The sequence below is a fragment of the Aegilops tauschii genome, chromosome 2 (genome assembly GCF_002575655.3).
Source record: "Aegilops tauschii subsp. strangulata cultivar AL8/78 chromosome 2, Aet v6.0, whole genome shotgun sequence".
Classification (NCBI taxonomy): domain Eukaryota; kingdom Viridiplantae; phylum Streptophyta; class Magnoliopsida; order Poales; family Poaceae; genus Aegilops; species Aegilops tauschii.
This window is the reverse complement of record NC_053036.3, coordinates 37050820-37071176: the sequence shown is the minus strand read 5'-3', so window position 1 is coordinate 37071176 and position 20357 is coordinate 37050820. Positions and strand designations below refer to the sequence as shown.

Here is a 20357-nt window from a genome sequence, read left to right as displayed (position 1 = left end):
CCTTTTCTCATTTCAAATGTTTTTGTGGTACCGGTGTGAAGGAAATATGCCCTAGAGGCAATAATAAAGTTATTATTTATTCCTTATATCATGATAAATATTTATTATTCATGCTAGAATTGTATTAACCGGAAACATAATACATGTGTGAATACATAGACAAACAGAGTGTCACTAGTATGCCTCTACTTGACTAGCTCGTTAATCAAAGATGGTTATGTTTCCTAGCCATAGACATAAGTTGTCATTTGATTAATGAGATCACCTCATTAGGAGAATGACGTGATTGACTTGACCCATTCCGTTAGCTTAGCACCCGATCGTTTAGTATGTTGCTATTGCTTTCTTCATGACTTATACATGTTCCTCTGACTATGAGATTATGCAACTCCCGTTTACCGGAGGAACACTTTGTGTGCTACCAAACGTCACAACGTAAATGGGTGATTATAAAGGTGCTCTACAGGTGTCTCCAAAGGTACTTGTTGGGTTGGCGTATTTCGAGATTAGGATTTGTCACTCCGATTGTCGGAGAGGTATCTCTGGGCCCACTCGGTAATGCACATCACTATAAGCCTTGCAAGCATTGTGACTAATAAGTTAGTTGCGGGATGATGTGTTACGGAACGAGTAAAGAGACTTGCCGGTAACGAGATTGAACTAGGTATCGAGATACCGACGATCGAATCTCGGGCAAGTAACATACTGATGACAAAGGGAACAATTTTATTATGAGTTTATGTATGTTGATGTACCGAAGGACTTCGGAGTCCCGGATGAGATCGGGGACATGACGAGGAGTCTCGAAATGGTCGAGACGTAAAGATCGATATATTGGACGACTATATTCGGACTTCGGAAAGGTTCCGAGTGATTCGGGTATTTTTCGGAGTACCGGAGAGTTACGGGAATACGTATTGGGCCTTATTGGGCCATACGGGAAAGAAGAAAAAGGGCCTCAAGGGTGGCCGCACCCCTCCCCTTGGTCTGGTCCGAATTGGACTAAGGAAGGGGGGCGCCCCCTTCCTTCCTTCTCTTTTTCCCTTCCTCTTTTCCTATTCCATATGGGAGGTGGAATCCTACTAGGACTATGGAGTCCTAGTAGGACTCCACACTTGGTGCGCCCCCTCCTAGGGCCGGCCTCCTCCTCCCTTGCTCCTTTATATACAGGGGCAGGGGGGCACCCCAGAGAAACAACAATTGATCCTTGAGATCTTTTAGCCGTGTGCGGTGCCCCCCTCCACCAAATTACACCTCGATAATATCATTGCAGAGCTTAGGCGAAGCCCTGCGTCAGTAGAACATCATCATCGTCACCACGCCGTCGTGCTGACGAAACTCTTCCTCAACACTTGGCTGGATCGGAGTTCAAGGGACGTCATCGAGCTGAACGTGTGTAGAACTCGGAGGTGCCGTGCGTTCGGTACTTGATCGGTCGGATCGTGAAGACGTACGACTACATCAACCGCGTTGTGATAACGCTTCCGCTGTCGGTCTACGAGGGTACGTGGACAACACTCTCCCCTCTCGTTGCTATGCATCACCATGATCTTGCGTGTGCGTAGGAATTTTTTTGAAATTACTACGTTCCCCAACATTGGCATCCGAGCCTGGTTTTATGTGTTGATGCTATGCACGAGTAGAACACAAGTGAGTTGTGGGCGATATAAGTCATACTGCTTACCAGCATGTCATACTTTGGTTCAGCGGTATTGTGAGATGAAGCGGCCCGGACCGACATTACGCGTACGCTTACGCGAGACTGGTTTCACCGTTCGGAGCACTCGTTGCTTAAAGGTGACTGGCGGGTGTCTGTCTCTCTCACTTTAGTTGAACCGAGTGTGGCTACGCCCTGTCCTTGCGAAGGTTAAAACAGCACCAACTTGACAAACTATCATTGTGGTTTTGATGCGTAGGTAAGAACGGTTCTTGCTAAGCCCGTAGCAGCCACGTAAAACTTGCAACAACAAAGTAGAGGACGTCTAACTTGTTTTTGCAGGGCATGTTGTGATGTGATATGGTCAAGACATGATGTGATATAATGTGTTGTATGAGATGATCATGTTTTGTAACCGAGTTATCGGCAACTGGCAGGAGCCATATGGTTGTCGCTTTATTGTATGAGATGCAATCGCCATGTAATAGTTTTACTTTATCACTAAGCGGTAGCGATAGTCGTAAAAGCAATAAGTTGGCGAGACGACAACGATGCTACGATGGAGATCAAGGTGTCGCGCCGGTGACGATGGTGATCATGACGGTGCTTCGGAGATGGAGATCACAAGCACAAGATGATGATGGCCATATCATATCACTTATATTGATTGCATGTGATGTTAATCCTTTATGCATCTTATCTTGCTTTGATTGATGGTAGCATTATAAGATGATCTCTCACTAAAATTTCAAGATAAAAGTGTTCTCCCTGAGTATGCACCGTTGCAGAAATTCTTCGTGCAGAGACACCACGTGTTAATCGGGTGTGATAGGCTCTACGTTCAAATACAACGGGTACAAAACAGTTGCACACGCGGAATACTCAGGTTAAACTTGACGAGCCTAGCATATATAGATATGGCCTCGGAACAGAGACCGAAAGGTCGAGCGTGAATCATATAGTAGATATGATCAACATAGTGATGTTCACCATTGAAACTACTCCATCTCACGTGTTAATCGGACATGGTTTAGTTGCTTTGGATCACGTAATCACTTAGATGATTAGAGAGATGTCTATCTAAGTGGGAGTTCTTAAGTAATATGATTAATTGAACTTAAATTTATCATGAACTTAGTCCTGATAGTATTTTGCAAATTATGTTGTAGATCAATAGCTCGCGTTGTTGCTTCCCTGTGTTTATTTTTTGTTCCTAGAGAAAAATTATGTTGAAAGATGTTAGTAGCAAAGATGCGGATTGGATCCGTGATCTGAGGATTATCCTCATTGCTGCACAGAAAAATTATGTCCTTGATGCACCGCTAGGTGACAGACCTATTGCAGGAGCAGATGCAGACGTTATGAACGTTTGGCTAGCTCAATATGATGACTACTTGATAGTTTAGTGCACCATGCTTAACGGCTTAGAATCGGGACTTCAAAGACGTTTTGAACATCATGGACCATATGAGATGTTCCAGGAGTTGAAGTTAATATTTCAAGCAAATACCCTAGTTGAGAGATATGAAATGTCCAACAAGTTCTATAGCAAAAAGATGGAGGAGAATCGCTCAACTAGTGAGCATGTGCTCAGATTGTCTGGGTACTACAATCGCTTGAATCAAGTGGGAGTTTATCTTCCAGATAAAATAGTGATTGACAGAATTCTCTAGTCACCATCACCAAGTTAGTAGAACTTCGTGATGAACTATGGTATGCAAGGGATGACGAAAGTAATTCCCGAGCTCTTCGTGATACTGAAATCGACGAAGGTAGAAATCAAGAAAAACTTCAAGTGTTGATGGTTGACGCGACCACTTCAAGTGTTGATGGTTGACGAGACCGCTAGTTTCAAGAAAAGGGCAAAGGGAAAAAGGGGACTTCAAAAAGAACGACAAGAAAGTTGCTGCTCAAGTGAAGAAGCCTAAGTCTGGTCCTAAGCCTGAGACTAAGTGCTTCTACTGCAAAGGGACTGGTCACTGGAAGCGGAACTACCCCAACTATTTGGTGGACAAGAAGGATGGCAAAGTGAACAAAGGTATATTTGATAGACAGATTATTGATGTGTACTTTACTAGTGTTTATAGCAATCCCTCGGTAATTGATACTGGTTCAGTTGCTAAGAGTAGTAACTCGAAACGGGAGTTGCAGAATAAACAGAGACTAGTAAAAGTGAACAAAGGTATATTTGATATACAGATTATTGATGTGTACTTTACTAGTGTTTATAGCAACCCCTCGGTAATTGATACTGGTTCAGTTGCTAAAGAGTAGTAACTCGAAAACGGGAGTTGCAGAATAAACAGAGACTAGTAAAAGGCGAGGTGACGATGTGTGTTGGAAGTAGTTCCAAGATTGATATGATCATCATCGCACACTCCCTGTACTTTCGGTATTAGTGTTGAAACTAAATAAGTGTTATTTGGTGTTTGCGTTGAGCATGAATATGATCTGATCATGTTTATTGCAATACGGTTATTCATTTAAGTTAGAGAACAATTGTTGTTCTGTTTACATGAATAAAACCTTTATGGTCATACACACCAACGAAAATGGTTTGTTGGATCTCGATCGTAGTGATACACATATTCATAATATTGAAGCCAAAAGATGCAAAGTTAATAATGATAGTGCAACTTATTTGTGGTACTGCCGTTTAGGTCATATTGGTGTAAAGCGCATGAAGAAACTCCATACTGATGGGATTTTGGAATCACTTGATTATGAATCACTTGATGCTTGCGAACCGTGCCTCATGGGCAAGATGACTAAAACGCCGTTCTCCGGAACTATGGAGAGAGCAACAGATTTGTTGGAAATCATACATACAGATGTATGTGGTCCGATGAATATTGAGGCTCGTAGCAGGTATCATTATTTTCTGACCTTCACAGATGATTTGAGCAGATATGGGTATATCTACTTGATGAAACACAAAGTCTGAAACATTTGAAAAGTTCAAAGAATTTCAGAGTGAAGTGGAGAATCATCGTAACAAGAAAATAAAAGTTTCTACGATATGATCGCAGAGGTAAAATATTTAAGTTACGAGTTTGGCCTTCAGTTAAAACAATGTGAAATAGTTTCACTACTCACGCCACCTGGAACACCACAGTGTAATGGTGTGTCCGAACGTCATAACCATACTTTATTGGATATAGTGCAATCTATGATGTCTCTTACCAATTTACCACTATCGTTTTGGGTTATGCATTAGAGACAGCTACATTCACGTTAAATAGGGCACCATCAAAATCCGTTGAGACGACGCCTTATGAACTGTGGTTTGGCAAGAAACCAAAGTTGTCGTTTCTTAAAATTTTGGGGTTGCGATGCTTATGTGAAAAAATTTCATCCTGATAAGCTCAAACCCAAATCGGAGAAATGTGTCTTCATAGGATACCCAAAGAAGACAGTTGGGTACACCTTCTATCACAGATCCGAAGGCAAGACATTCGTTGCTAAGTATGGATCCTTTCTAGAGAAAGAGTTTCTCTCGAAAGATGTGAGTGGGAGGAAAGTAGAACTTGATGAGGTAACTGTACCTGCTCCCTTATTGGATCACAGAAATCTGTTCCTGTGACTTCTACACCAATTAGTGAGGAAGTTAATGATGATGATCATGTAACTTCAGATCAAGTTACTACCAAACCTCGTAGGTAAACGAGAGTAAGATCCGCACCAGAGTGGTACGGTAATCCTGTTCTGGAGGTTATGTTACTAGACCATGACGAACCTACGAACTATGAAGAAGCGATGGTGAGCCCAGATTCCGCAAAATGGCTTGAGGCCATTAAATCTGAGATGAGATCCATGTATGAGAACAAAGTGTGGACTTTGGTTGACTTGCCCGATGATCGGCAAGCAATTGAGAATAAATGGATTGTCAAGAGGAAGACGGACGCTGATAGTAGTATCACTATCTACAAAGCTCGAATTGTCGCAAAAAGGTTTTCGACAAGTTCAAGATGTTGACTACGATGAGAGTTCCTCACTCGTATCTATGCTTAAGTCTGTCCGAATCATGTTAGCAATTGCTGCATTTTATGAAATCTGGCAAAGGGATAAACAAAATTGCATTCCTTGATGGATTTATTAAAGAAGAGTTGTATATGATACAACCAGAAGGTTTTGTCAATCCTAAAGGTGCTAACAAAATATGCAAGCTCCAGCGATCCATCAATGGACTGGTGCAAGCATCTCGGAGTTGGAATATACGCTTTGATAAGTTGATCAAAGCATATAGTTGTATACAGACTTGCGGTGAAGCCTGTATTTACAAGAAAGTGAGTGGGAGCACTACAGCATTTCTGATAAGTATATGTGAATGACATATTGTTGATCGGAAATAATGTAGAATTATTCTGCAAAGCATAAAGGAGTGTTTGAAAGGAGTTTTTCAAAGATAGACCTCGGTGAAGCTGCTTACATATTGAGCATCAAGATCTATAGAGATAGATGAAGACGCTTGATAAGTTTTTCAATGAGTACATACCTTAACAATATTTTGAAGTAGTTCAAAATAGAACAGTCAAAGAAAAGAGTTCTTGCCTGTGTTACAAGGTGTGAAATTGAGTAAAGACTCAAAGCCCGACCACGGCAAAAGATAGAAAGAGAATGAAAGTCATTCCCTATGCCTTGGCCATAGGTTCTATAAAGTATGCCATGTTGTGTACCAGATCTATTGTATACCCTACACTGATTTTGGCAAGGGAGTACAATAGTGATCTAGGAGTAGATCACTGGACAGCGGTCAAAATTATCCTTACTGGAATAAGGATATGTTTCTCGATTATGGAAGTGACAAAAGGCTCGTCGTAAAAGGTTACGTCGATGCAAGTTTTGACACTAATCTAGATGACTCTAAGTCTCGGTCTAGATACATATTGAAAGTGGGAGCAATTAGCTAGAGTAGCTCCATGCAGAGCATTGTAGACATAGAAATTTGTAAAATACTTACGGATCTGAATGTGACAGACCCGTTGACTAAAATTATCTCACAAGCAAAACATGATCACACCTTAGTACTCTTTGGGTGTTAATCACATAGCGATGTGAACTAGATTACTGACTCTAGTAAACCCTTTGGGTGATGGTCACATGACGATGTGAACCATGGGTGTTAATCACATGGTGATGTGAACTATTCATGTTAAATCACATGGCGATGTGAACTAGATTATTGACTCTAGTGCAAGTGGGAGACTGAAGGAAATATGCCCTAGAGGCAATAATAAAGTTATTATTTATTTCCTTATATCATGATAAATATTTATTATTCATGCTAGAATTGTATTAACCGGAAACATAATACATGTGTGAATACATAGACAAACAGAGTGTCACTAGTATGCCTCTACTTGACTAGCTCGTTAATCAAAGATGGTTATGTTTCCTAGCCATAGACATAAGTTGTCATTTGATTAACGAGATCACCTCATTAGGAGAATGACGTGATTGACTTGACCCATTCCGTTAGCTTAGCACCCGATCGTTTAGTATGTTGCTATTGCTTTCTTCATGACTTATACATGTTCCTCTGACTATGAGATTATGCAACTCCCGTTTACCGGAGGAACACTTTGTGTGCTACCAAACGTCACAACGTAAATGGGTGATTATAAAGGTGCTCTACAGGTGTCTCCAAAGGTACTTGTTGGGTTGGCGTATTTCGAGATTAGGATTTGTCACTCCGATTGTCGGAGAGGTATCTCTGGGCCCACTCGGTAATGCACATCACTATAAGCCTTGCAAGCATTGTGACTAATAAGTTAGTTGCGGGATGATGTGTTACGGAACGAGTAAAGAGACTTGCCGGTAACGAGATTGAACTAGGTATCGAGATACCGACGATCGAATCTCGGGCAAGTAACATACTGATGACAAAGGGAACAACGTATGTTGTTATGCGGTCTGACCGATAAAGATCTTCGTAGAATATGTGGGAGCCAATATGGGCATCCAGGTCCCGCTATTGGTTATTGACCGGAGACGTGTCTCGGTCATGTCTACATAGTTCTCGAACCCGTAGGGTCCGCACGCTTAAAGTTACGATGACAGTTTTATTATGAGTTTATGTATGTTGATGTACCGAAGGACTTCGGAGTCCCGGATGAGATCGGGGACATGACGAGGAGTCTCGAAATGGTCGAGACGTAAAGATCGATATATTGGACGACTATATTCGGACTTCGGAAAGGTTCCGAGTGATTCGGGTATTTTTCGGAGTACCGGAGAGTTACGGGAATACGTATTGGGCCTTATTGGGCCATATGGGAAAGAAGAAAAAGGGCCTCAAGGGTGGCCGCACCCCTCCCCTTGGTCTGGTCCGAATTGGACTAGGGAAGGGAGGCGCCCCCTTCCTTCCTTCTCTTTTTCCCTTCCTCTTTTCCTATTCCATATGGGAGGTGGAATCCTACTAGGACTAGGGAGTCCTAGTAGGACTCCACACTTGGTGCGCCCCCTCCTAGGGCCGGCCTCCTCCTCCCTTGCTCCTTTATATACAGGGGCAGGGGGCACCCCAGAGACACAACAATTGATCTTTGAGATCTTTTAACCGTGTGCGGTGCCCCCCTCCACCAAATTACACCTCGATAATATCACTGCGGAGTAGGCGAAGCCCTGCGTCGGTAGAACATCATCATCGTCACCATGCCGTCGTGCTGACGAAACTCTCCCTCAACACTCGGCTGGATCGGAGTTCAAGGGACGTCATCGAGCTGAACGTGTGTAGAACTCGGAGGTGCCGTGCGTTCGGTACTTGATCGGTCGGATCGTGAAGACGTACGACTACATCAACCGCGTTGTGATGATGTTTCCGCTGTCGGTCTACGAGGGTACGTGGACAACACTCTCCCCTCTCGTTGCTATGCATCACCATGATCTTGCGTGTGCGTAGGAATTTTTTTGAAATTAGTACGTTCCCCAACACGGTGCACCTCTTAATCATCCACTTCTCGCTATTCAATTGTTTCGAAGTGATGAAGTTATCTCGGAAGATTCAAGTTTCCATTCTCAATTCATTCAAGTTCTTTTGAGGATGCTATCTCATTCAGGCCATTTAATTCAACCGGTGCAATCTCTCTTTTCAAGCAATCGTTCAACAGTGGTTCTTTTGAGTGGGCCCTAACCCATAGGTCTTTTCCCAGGATCTTACCTGACTCTTCTAACTTTTTCCGGAGTTATTATCAATTTCATTTAAAAGTTTGATGTAAGAATGAATTGTCACCAGTCAAATGTCTTTCTCCAAGATCTTTCAAATTCTTTCATCGTTGGTTCAACCTTTCTATTCTTCATTCTGGAGTGCCTCGACCATTCATGGTGTTTCTCATCGTCATTCTCGGATTTTGAAGACCGAAGAAGAGTTCCTCTTAAATCCTTACCCATTCTTCCAAAGATTCATAGTTCTAGCTTCATGCCATCCTCTCATAATTGTTTTCAAACGTGAGAATTCTTTTCACCCATCCGAAGCAATTCATGAGTCTTTACAGTTTGATTCTTTGAAGGCCATCATTTCAGAAGATTTATTCGTTCTCAACATTCAGCTCTCGTTCTCCAAATCTTACCGGGGCATCATTCAAGTATTCTCTAATCAGTTCATGATCTCTTCGTTCTCATGTATCTAAATTCTCTAAAGTATCTTCGTTCTTTTTATAATTCTTCCCGGTGATTCTTTATCTTTTCCTTGTTCATCTTCAATTCTTACGGTGGTTCGTTCAAGATTTCTCTTCCGTTGTTATCATATCAATTCATTCGTTCTTTCCAAATCCTACTGGCGGTTCGTTGAAGACCTTCTCAAGTTATCGATATATCTCTCTTAATCCTTTCTACAGGCATAAGTAGTATGCCAAATCCATTGCTTGTCATCAATTTAAATTGGTGAAGGATGAGCATAACATAATTCTTATTCTTGCTTCATCCAAGTGATTAATTCCTTCTTCCAGAGTTCATAATAATATCAATTTCCCAGTTCTAAGTTGTTCATCTCTTCTTTCCGGAGTTTGTTCATCATATCACATTCTCGGTTCGAGATGCTTCATCTTTTATTTTCCGGAGTTCAAAGTTTTCTCATTATATCGTCCTGAAGCTCCATCTAAATCATTGCAAGGCTTCACCTTGTGTTGTCAACTTCTCTTTCTTTCTATCATCCTTTTGTTTACTGGAGTTCTTCATGGAGGCTCTACATGGTGGGTCGTCAAGGATTCCTTTCATTCTTCAATTATTATTTTCAAGATTTCTCTCGAAGTTATGATCCGCCAAGCTATACTCAAAATTAAACAGGGTGCTTAACACATGTTTTGTTTTGAGGAGTTCAAGCATTCTTCATCTTGCATTCCGAAGTGCAATTCTTCCTACCTTATCTTTTGAGGTGGTGTTATGTCCTTCTTGACAATTTCCATCCATGTTCCATGTTTCACATGTTGTCAAGAATGAGATATGTTAAATCCACCAATCTCTTCGTTGGAGTTATCTTGTGTCATGTTTCACCTAAAGCCTTCCCTAAGGAATGTTGCTATTATGGTGCTTATCAATGATCCAAGTTTTCTCCTATCCTCTTGGTGAAAGAAGTTTTTCATCGCCTTGGTGCTCTCACTCAAATAAATGGCTTCCTTTAGTGGCCGTTTGTCACCTCATAATGTTGGGATGTTTCCATAAGCCCGCTACAAGCTTATTCTTTTCGTTGTTGGTTTTCCAACAACTCCGTTATAACCTTCTTGGAAGGATGCTTTCCAAGCTCATTTGTGGCAGAAGTTGTCATTTTCTTCTCCATTCTTTATTCCAAGAATCTATCTTCTATTATTTATTTCTTCCGGAGGCTTTGTGATATTATTCTCTTCGACCCATCATCTCATTTTGTATACATCATGTTGTTTTCCTTGCTTATCCGTTTAGCAGGAGTGTTGTGTCCTCTGCTCAAGTTCTTTTTATCTTATCAAGTCTTGCATCTCTTTTCAACCGGAGTGCTTGCATGTACTTCTTGTCCATTGTTACCATTTTCTTATGTCTTTCAACCTACAAGGTTCTCGTAATGTTCCTTGTTCCTCTTTGCTAACAGAGTGGTTGCAATCTCGTTCATCTCCATTGCATCCTTTCTTCCAAATTGTTAAACCTCTCGAGGTTTGTGGTTTCACTCGTTTGTCAAATAAGCAACTTAGTTTTACCTCTTCCTTCTTCCGTTTCTCTCCGGTGCCATCCTAGATCTCGGGACGAGATCCTCTTGTAGTGGTGGAGTGTTGTAACGCCCCGAGACTGCCGCTTCAAATGCCTTCCTTGTTTTGCGAGTCAGTCGTGTTATTTATTTGTTTGCTGCATTCATCATGGCATCATTCGCATTTGCATCGGCACTCTGTTGCCGTCTTTGTTGTCAAACTTGCATCCCCTCGTAGTTGCGGAGTCTCCCCTTGCTTTCGTTGACCGTTCCAAGACCAACCAGATTTTGTTTCCCCCTTGCCTGGCTTCCTAACCTTTCTGCACAGTGCTCATACCCCCCTCGCGCACGTCCGAAACTTCCCTGAACCCGAACTGGGCTATCGTTACCGCTGGGTCCGGATCATCCCCAAACATCTATAAAACATCTCCATTTAATTATTCAGACTACCTAACCTATTTATTTACGACCGCCCGATTATAATCGGACGGACCGGATTAGCCCTACCCAGTCCCTGTCTATATAATCAGACCGAACCCTAATTTCTAGGGAGCTGTCCCATCCATCCTATGTCGCGCCGTCAGTCCACTGTCTTCCTCCTCCTTGGGATCCCTTCCCGATCCATCCCCAACCAGATTTCCCGACCAACTCCCTCGATTTCCGCCACTACCCAACCCACGGCCTCCACTGTGCCACTGTCCATCGCCCGAGCCAACCAGGGCTTCTCCTGCCCGAACCCCTGTCTTCGATCCACTCCACCCGAGGCCTCCTGCCTCCCCGACGCCCTCGCTCCACGCCGCAGCCCCGCAGCCTCGCTTGAGGTCCAGATCGGGAGGAACCCGAGCTCTCCATCTTCATGCACCGCAGACGACCACGAGCACAGCCTCGCCGGAGCCCCAGCAGGAACTGCTCGTCGCCTTCCTCTTCTCCTGTCTTCCTCCTTTTTAATCTTCTTCTCTCCCTCATGCTATCTCCCTGGCTCTCTGTTGCCCCAGCAGGTGAGCACCCGAAGCCATGGACGACCTCGAGCTTCCCCGCCGCCGCCGTTCGAGCTCCCCAAGCCCGGATCCATCTGTCCTCGACTCGCTGAACCTCGCTGCCGCCTTGCCTGCTCTGCGCTCAGCCTGCGGTGCCAAGGAGATGCCTCTGCATCGGACCCCGACGAGCCCGTGCCAAGTCCAGCTCTGCCTCGCGCCGGAGTTGACCCAGCCGAGCGCCTCCTTTGTTGACCCGCGACCCCGAGCTCCCGTGTCGACCCCTCTCCATCCTGCCGCTTGCCGGAGTTCCACCTGCGTCCGTCCCGCGCCTGCTGTCTTCCTCTACTTCGAGCGACAAGACGAGCGCCGCCCCGTCGTTGACCCGATCTGGCGCCAGTGTGGACAAGCGCCAAGGCCCAGCTCGCCCTCCATCTCCTCGCGCCAAGCCAGCCACACCGACCGGCCCTCAGCCAATGGTGAGCGCCCCAGCAGCCTGCAGATTCGGCCCGATGCGTGTTTTTTTCCCTCTGTTGCGATTTTAGCAATTATCCCAGGAACGTTTGTTTTACAGAAAAGCCCTTGCACATCATGCATATAGTAACTCATTAACCGTGCATCGGTTTAAAATGATTTAAACATGTAATATGCTTAGAATTTTATCTAGTTTCATAATATGCAACTTTCATCCATGTTAAAAATGTTTAAACTTGTTGTTTATATAATTTTGCATAAATGCCATGGTAAAATGCTTTATTTCATAACTAAATAACCATAGCTCCAAATTTAATAAACTTTATATGTAAATGGGGTAGAAAAATGCCTAGTTTAACATGGTGCACTTTATTTTGCTGTTTAACAACTCTAAAATATGCTTTAGGACAGAACAGTACCCAATCAAAAATATGCACATGAGGATTTTCCGGAATTGTTGTTTCTTATTTCCGGCCTCATTTAAACTTGCCTAAATAGTTAGTTTAATTATGCTTCACCTCTTGCCATGTTAACCAACATTTAATCTTGTCTTGTTCCTAAACGAGAGCAAACTAAATAACTTGAATGTGGTGTTTCGTCAATACGCAAGTCGTTGCATATTGAGCTCCACCTAATTTCTAGTATTGTTTGTGCACCTTGCCATGCCATGCCTCATTAAACTAGACATGCATCATACTTGATTGTGCATCATGCCATGCTTATGTGTTGGTTGTTTACCATGTTGTTTGCTTCTTTCCGGTTTACGTCTCTCGTTAGCTTCGGTTTCGTTCTGGAGTTGTGAGGATTCGTTCGACTACGTCCGTTCGTCTTCTTCTTGGACTCGTTCTTCTTCCTTGCGAGAGCTCAGGCAAGATGACCATACCCTCGAAATCACTTCTATCTTTGCTTGCTAGTTGTTCGCTCTATTTCTATGCCGCGCTACCTACCACTTGCTATATCATGCCTCCCATATTGCCATGTCAAGCCTCTAACCATCCTTTCCTAGCAAACCGTTGTTTGGCTAAGTTACCGCTTTTGCTCAGCCCTTCTTATAGCGTTGCTAGTTGCAGGTGAAGCTGAAGTTTGTTCCATGTTGGAACATGGATATGTTGCGATATCACAATATCTCTTTTTTTAATTAATGCACCTATATACTTGGTAAAGGGTGGAAGGCTCGGCCTTATGCCTGGTGTTTTGTTCCACTCTTGCCGCCTTATGTTCCGTCATACCGGTGTTATGTTCCTTGATTTTGCGTTCCTTACGCGGTTGGGTGTTATGGGAACCCCTTGACAGTTCGCTTTGAATAAAACTCCTCCAGCAAGGCCCAACCTTGGTTTTACCATTTGCCTACCTACCACCTATACCTTTCCCTTGGGTTCTGCAGACTCAAGGGTCATCTTTATTTTAAACCCCCCCCCCCCCGGGCCAGTGCTCCTCTGAGTGTTGGTCCAAAACGGGCAGCCTGCGGGGCCACCTCGGGGAAACTCGAGGCCTGGTTTTACTCGTAGCTTGACCTATCCGGTGTGCCCTAAGAACGAGATACGTGCGACTCCTATCGGGATTTGTCGGCACATCGGGGGGCTTTGTTGGTCTTGTTTTACCATTGTCGAAAAGTCTTGTAACCGGGATTCCGAAACTGATGGGGTCTTCCCGGGAGAAGGAATATCGTTCGTTGACCGTGAGAGCTTGTGATGGGCTAAGTTGGGACACCCCTGCAGGGTATAAACTTTTGAGAGCCGTGCCCGCGGTTATGTGGCAGATGGGAATTTGTTAATGTCCGGTTGTACAGAACTTGACACTTGACTTAATTAAAATGCATCAACCGCGTGTGTAACCATGATGGTCTGTTTTCGGCGGAGTCCGGAAAGTGAACACGATTTGGGTTATGTATGAACGTAAGTAGTTTCAGGATCACTTCTTGATCCCTTCTAGCTTCTCGATTGTTGCGTTGCTTCTTTTCTCGCTCTTATTTGCGTATGTTAGCCACCATATTTTGCTTAGTGCTTGCTACAGCTCCACCTCATTACCCTATCCTACCCAAAGCTTAAATAGTCTTGATCTCGCGGGTGTGAGATTGCCGAGTCCTCGTGACTCACAGTTACTACCAAAATAGTTGCAGGTGCCGATGATGCCAGTGCAGGTGATGCAACCGAGCTCAAGTGGGAGTTCGATGAGGACCTTGGTCGTTGCTATGTTTCTTTTCCGGATGATCAGTAGTGGCGCCCAGTTGGGACGATCGGGGATCTAGCAGTTGGGTTATCTTCTTTTCATTTGTATTTGTCCGTAGTCGGACTATGTGTGTATTTTGAATGATGTATGAATTATTTAAGTATTGTGTGAAGTGGCGATTGTAAGCCAACCTCTCTTTATCCCATTCTTGTTCATTACATGGGATTGTGTGAAGATGACCCTTCTTGCGACAAAACCACAATGCGGTTATGCCTCTAAGTCGTGCCTCGACACGTGAGAGATATAGCCGCATCGTGGGTGTTACAGCTTTTCTATCAATTTCTCAACAGTAATTTGTCTACCCACCATTGCAATGCTCATGAGAGAGATGCCTCTAGCTATGGCCTCCGGATCAATTCACTTCTTATTACTAAAACCCTAAAAATACTTGCTGCAATTTATTTACCTATTTATTTATTTATCTATCTATTACTATCAGATTTAATCCTAGCAATTAACGAGTACATTGAGATTGACCCCGCGTTGGGTGCAAGTATTTGCTTTGCTTTGTGTGTGTGTGTGTGCGTGCGCGCGCTTATAGTTTTTGGTGTGGTGTCTCCTACTGGTTCGATTCACCTTGGTTCTTAATTGAGGGAATTACTATCTACTAATATACTACATCACCCTTCGTCTTTAGGGAAATCCTAACGCCTATCACATGTAGCATGTACCTGTGTGGATGAAGCGGAACTTGGTGTGTGCCTCGCCGGGTAATACATTTACGTTGGAAACTGACTGCTCTTTCGTGGTCTATTTTCTGAAAAAGGAAGTGTTGAGCATCTCCAAGTTTATCAAAGATCTCAAGATTATTAAGATTAACCGACAACCTAATCTGGTGGCGCATGAGATTGTGAAGCTTAGTTTTGATAATAGATCGGACGGTGTGCTTTGTAATAGTGTTCTGCCCTGTGTGGCTAATACTGCAATGAATGATTGTAAGAATCTTTTAATTAATTAATATATGGGAAGGTGTTTTGTAAAAAAAAATCACGAGAGATCTCTCCTCTAATCTTCCTGGCCCCCCTGATTTTACTGTGGGGCATGAGGCTGACTTTCTACAACTCTTTTGGGGGGGGGGGGGGGGGGGTGGGTGGTAATTAAACTTTGGGTCACTAAGACGGAAAAGAATTAAGAGATAGGTGGTAAACTTTGGGTCACTAAGATGAAAAGAAATTAAGAGATATGTTTTGTCACCGAGATTAGCCACTAAAATGTCTCTTTTCTTTAGTGTAAGTTAGTTGGAGTGGTTTGGTCTTCTCTTTATTTTTGAAAAACACCACCCATATATAATATTGTTACAATGAATCCTTACAACATATGTCACGCTGAGCGGACACTACTTACAAGAACCCTATTGGAATCCCTCGCAAAAAAAGAACCATAACGGAATGGTTATCAAAACTAAAGTTAGCTAACTCATGTGCCACCACATTTTCCTTCTTTAGATCAACGCGACCATCTAAATGTATATCCTCCTTGTAGCATGCTTTTTTTTGGCACCTGGTTATTGTGTATCGATAATTGGTATTCTTCCCATATTCTGGTGAGGGCGAATGACCATACGTTTGGCCCTTGTATTTTGTATTATACACTTATATACGTGTTACTCCATATGCGGTTTATCTAGAGTAGTCAGAGGACATAGAGCTGTTTACATGGCATGTTACATGTTCATGCCAACAAACTAGCATATGTTTTTACTACACATGGCTGGCGGGGAGAGGATTTGTGGCACACAGATGTGGCGACACACAGATAACTGGTTTGGTATTTGCATGAGTTTTAACACTTAATCAAATTATATGGGGTCCATGCGTGCAACTTTTGACAGGTTTTGGCAGCACCGCCCATCCCATATTTCATGTTTTTTCTTTTGATTTTTGAACTTGAATCTATTATATCTTTTGAACTGAAAGCCCAATTCATATTTCTTTTGCATATTCATGGGTGGCCAGTCAGGTTTCAACTAAAAAACTTGATAGGTAAATTTAGCAAGTTTCAAAAACTAACACTTAAACCCTAAATCCTAAACTGTAAGACCCTAAACCCCTAAGCCCCAAGCCTAAACCTTAAAAACCCTAAAAGTATATGTAACTTGGTAAAACTTAATGTTACTACTATCAAGCTTCGATATTTAGCAAATGGAAGTATGCAAACGAAACTTAATTTGGACTTTTAGTTCGAAAGATATAGTAAATTGAAATTAGAAGATGAAATGACAAAGGCACGGGAGGTGAGGTGGATGGCGCATGCAGCTCCGGCAAAAGCTGCCAAGAGTATGCATGAATCGACCCCGCCCTACAGTAATCAAAAGTCTATGACTATACAAGTTTTTCAATCTTAAGCCAATCATACGGCCAGACACAATCGCACTTTCATACCCCTACGAATTTCCGATGGCCGGTGGTTTAGTCTACGAACCGGTGTTTCAGCATCTGCAATCTTTTCTGTGTGTTTTTGGGAAACCATGCATATGGTGTTTCTTTATTTTATTTTCAGGGATGCGATGTTTAGCGCTAATTAATCACCCTTGAATTTCACGGGTGTGGGCCCCTTCTCCCCCTAATCTTCAATCAAAAACTGCCACCAACCTACAGTCTGTAACCTGTCCGTGACTCCGGAGTCGGGACACGGCACTTTCGCTAGAGTGAAGCTGCTCTATAAATATGTTCCGACCACGCCAAAGAAGATATAGCTCCCATTCATCTCGTGAGAAACACAGTGTGATATGGCGACGTCATGGCTCCTCAGGCATCCTTGTCCACTGGCCAGGCCATGGACCAGAACAAGGAATGATATAGGTCTCCATGTGACCAGCATCGCCTACTGCTACTGGTACGTACGAATGTATGCTTCAGGCGAAAATGTCTGCACGCAATGATTCTGTCGATCATTACTACTTGATTGTATTTGTACGCAGGAGATGCACTAGGACCAGTGGAGGAGGAAGAATCATGGCGGATATGAGTATGAACACCACCAACTGCACGGCAGAACCCGCCCTTCTACCCCAAGCTGATGCTGCCGAACTAGCAGGGGGAGCCGACCATCCTCCTAGACTTAGTAAGAGAAGCGCGCGCACTGGCCGGGGCGCCGCCGTTGCGGCTAGGCACGAGGAGGAGGGCACTGACGACGAATGGCTCATGTACCTGGAGCCGGCCAAGCTAGAGGTGTTCGACCATCTGGAGCCTTGGGCGGAGGCGAATGTGGTGCCGCTCCTTAAGCCCGCCGAGGTAGCGTGGCAGCCGACGGACTTGCTGCCGGATCTGGCGTCGCTGGGCGCCGACGGCTTCCACGCGGCGTGCTCCGACATCACAGCGCGCGCGGCCGGCCTGCCCGACGCGCACCTCGTATGCCTCGTGGGGAACATGGTCACGGAGGAGGCGCTGCCAACTTACCAGAGCATACCCAACCGCTTCGAGGCCGTGCGCGACCTCACCGGCTCCAGCGGCACTGCCTGGGCGCGCTGGATCCGCGGCTGGTCTGCCGAGGAGAACCGGCACGGCGACGTGCTTAACAGGTACCTCTTCCTCTCCGGCCGCGTCGACATGCGGCAGGTCGAGAGGACCATCCACAACCTCATCCAGTCCGGCATGGTCATGAACGCTGCGCGGAGCCCCTACCACGGCTTCATCTACGTCGCCTTCCAGGAGCGTGCCACCTCCATCTCTCACGGCAACACAGCCCGTCGCGCCAAGGAGTATGGCGACGTGGCGCTCGCGCGCATATGCGGTGCCATCGCGGCTGACGAGAAGCGGCACGAGCTGGCCTACACGCGGATCGTGGGGAAGCTGTTCGAGATCGACCCGGACGGCGCCGTGCGCGCGCTGGCGTACATGATGCGCCGCCGGATCGTCATGCCGGCGTCCCTCATGACAGACGGCCGCGACGGTGACCTCTTCGCGCACTACGCGGCCGTGGCGCAGCTGGCCGGCATTTACACCGCCTCGGACTACCGTAGCATTTTGGAGCACCTGATAAAGCAGTGGGGGGTGAAAGAGCTGGCAGCGGCCGAACTCTCCGACGACGGGAGGCGTGCGCGGGACTACGTGTGCGCGTTGCCCCAAAAGATCCGCAGGTTGGAGGAAAAGGCTCACGAGCGCAGCGGCCAGAAAACCCAGCCTGCAACATCGGCCCCGTTTAGCTGGATCTTTGATAAGCCTGTCAACAACACCATGGGGTAATCAAATTATTGCTGTTATATACCCTAAATATCCTTTAAATCATTATTTCTCGATCCTATCTTTGAGATGAAGTATTCTTCATCTCTACTTTGCTAGTGTCGGCGCCAGTAAAAGTACTTTTTTTTTTCTGATCGGGTTGAAGCTATGAGGATGGTATTGTACTACTGTATTTTTGTAAGTTGTTTTATCACATTATAAAAATAAATACAGGGAGAGTGAAAGTTGTATTCATGCATGTCTATTTATCAATGTAACATCCTCTTCAGCATGTGAGGTGCAGTCGTGCCGGAATCTCGGTGCCAGCTCGTAGATACGTTAGGGTTAGGGTTCCACAGTGGCACTATACGCACTATGGTTTAATCGGGAAAACAAGATGGAGATTTCTGTAAGCCACGAGTCCAGATTTGTAATTTCCAGGTGCTTGTTCATTTCTAATCAAGTTGAAACAGCACAATCAGAAATCTCGAAGATAAGATGAGCTTAGGTTTGCACGTGCATCTAGGGTCATGCAGCATGCGAAGCTTGCATACAGATGTTCGCGTGTTAGTGCTTTGAATCCAGGAGGGAGCGTGCTGCATGCTGCAGGGCGAGCCAGCTTGATGTACGTGTATCCGACCTGGACACGCAATTTTTTAGAAAAATTCAGGCAACTTTCCTGTAGACGGTCCCTAAAAATACGTTTTTTTTATGTACGTGCGTAGTCATTGATCCTGCATTGACCTACTCGTCCAGCCAATGCCTCTGCATAAATTTCAGGAATGATCTTAATTCACACGGAATGAGACTCATGGAATTGAACCAGCGAAGAAGCAAACTCATGGACTCATAGGTAGGTTGTCGGCCGGTGGTAGTTGGTAGGTTAGCAAGATGACATTATGGATCAGAAACACGGGCAAGATTGCAGTAGCCATTTTTGTTTTTGAGTTGAAAATTGCAGTAGCCATTTAGTAGGTTTATTCGGCAACAGGAATGCTACTAAATATAGTGGAACAGTAAAGGGAGATGAGCAAGAATCAAGTGATTTCCTAATGTCAAATTTTAGATTCCTCAAGAACTCCGCCTACATCAATATTAAATATTCATTTCTTTACTTTGGAGTAACTAACATGTGGAGACATGCCCGCTGTATTTTCATCCAACTATTTGCCAAATTGGACCGGCAGCGTGACACGTTAGTTCGTCCATGCATTTGACCATTTCAGCCAATAATCAATATGCAAACCTAACAGAGACTTTGTTAATAATAAATGTGGCCATCGCAGCCGGCGAGAAGCGGCACGAGCTTGGCTACACACGCATCATGCGAAGCTGTTCGAGATTGACCCCGACGGCGCCGTGTGCGCGTGTACATGATGCGTCGTTGGATCCCGGCGTCCCTTATGACTGACGTCCGCGACGCCGACCTCTTCGCTCACTACGGGCCGTTGCGCAGAAGGCCGGAATTTACACTGCCTCCGACTACCGTAGCATTTTGGAGCACCTCATCAAGCAGTAGGGCGTAGAGGAGCGGGCGGCCGCCAGACTCTTAGACAAGGGAAGGCCTGCGCGGGACTACGTGCGCCCTGCCAAAAAAAAATCCGCAGGTTGAAGGAGAAGGCATTACATCCGTGGCATTCAACCGGATCATGGATAGGCCAATCAACATTAGTATGGGCTAATCTGTCTAATCAGTATCCCTCAAAAAAATCTAT

General features: G+C 44.6%; 1 protein-coding gene across 1 annotated transcript; it reads left to right on the top strand.

Annotated features, from left to right (window-relative positions):
- The first annotated feature begins 17141 nt into the window (after positions 1-17141).
- LOC109748975 (acyl-[acyl-carrier-protein] desaturase 7, chloroplastic) lies at positions 17142-18897 on the top strand. The gene is made up of 2 exons (XM_020308001.4): positions 17142-17317; positions 17403-18897. Exons 1-2 carry the CDS (start codon positions 17211-17213, stop codon positions 18664-18666), a joined length of 1371 nt encoding a protein of 456 aa, XP_020163590.1. The 5' UTR covers positions 17142-17210; the 3' UTR covers positions 18667-18897.
- The last annotated feature ends 1460 nt before the right edge of the window (positions 18898-20357 follow it).

What these genes read in the sequence shown, in the direction of transcription:
- LOC109748975 (XM_020308001.4), top strand. Translation starts at nt 17,211, where the DNA reads ATGGCGACGTCATGGCTCCTCAGGCATCCTTGTCCACTGGCCAGGCCA. An exon ending in AGCATCGCCTACTGCTACTG is followed by an intron (nt 17,318 to 17,402) that starts GTACGTACGAAT and finishes ATTTGTACGCAG; the next exon opens with GAGATGCACTAGGACCAGTG.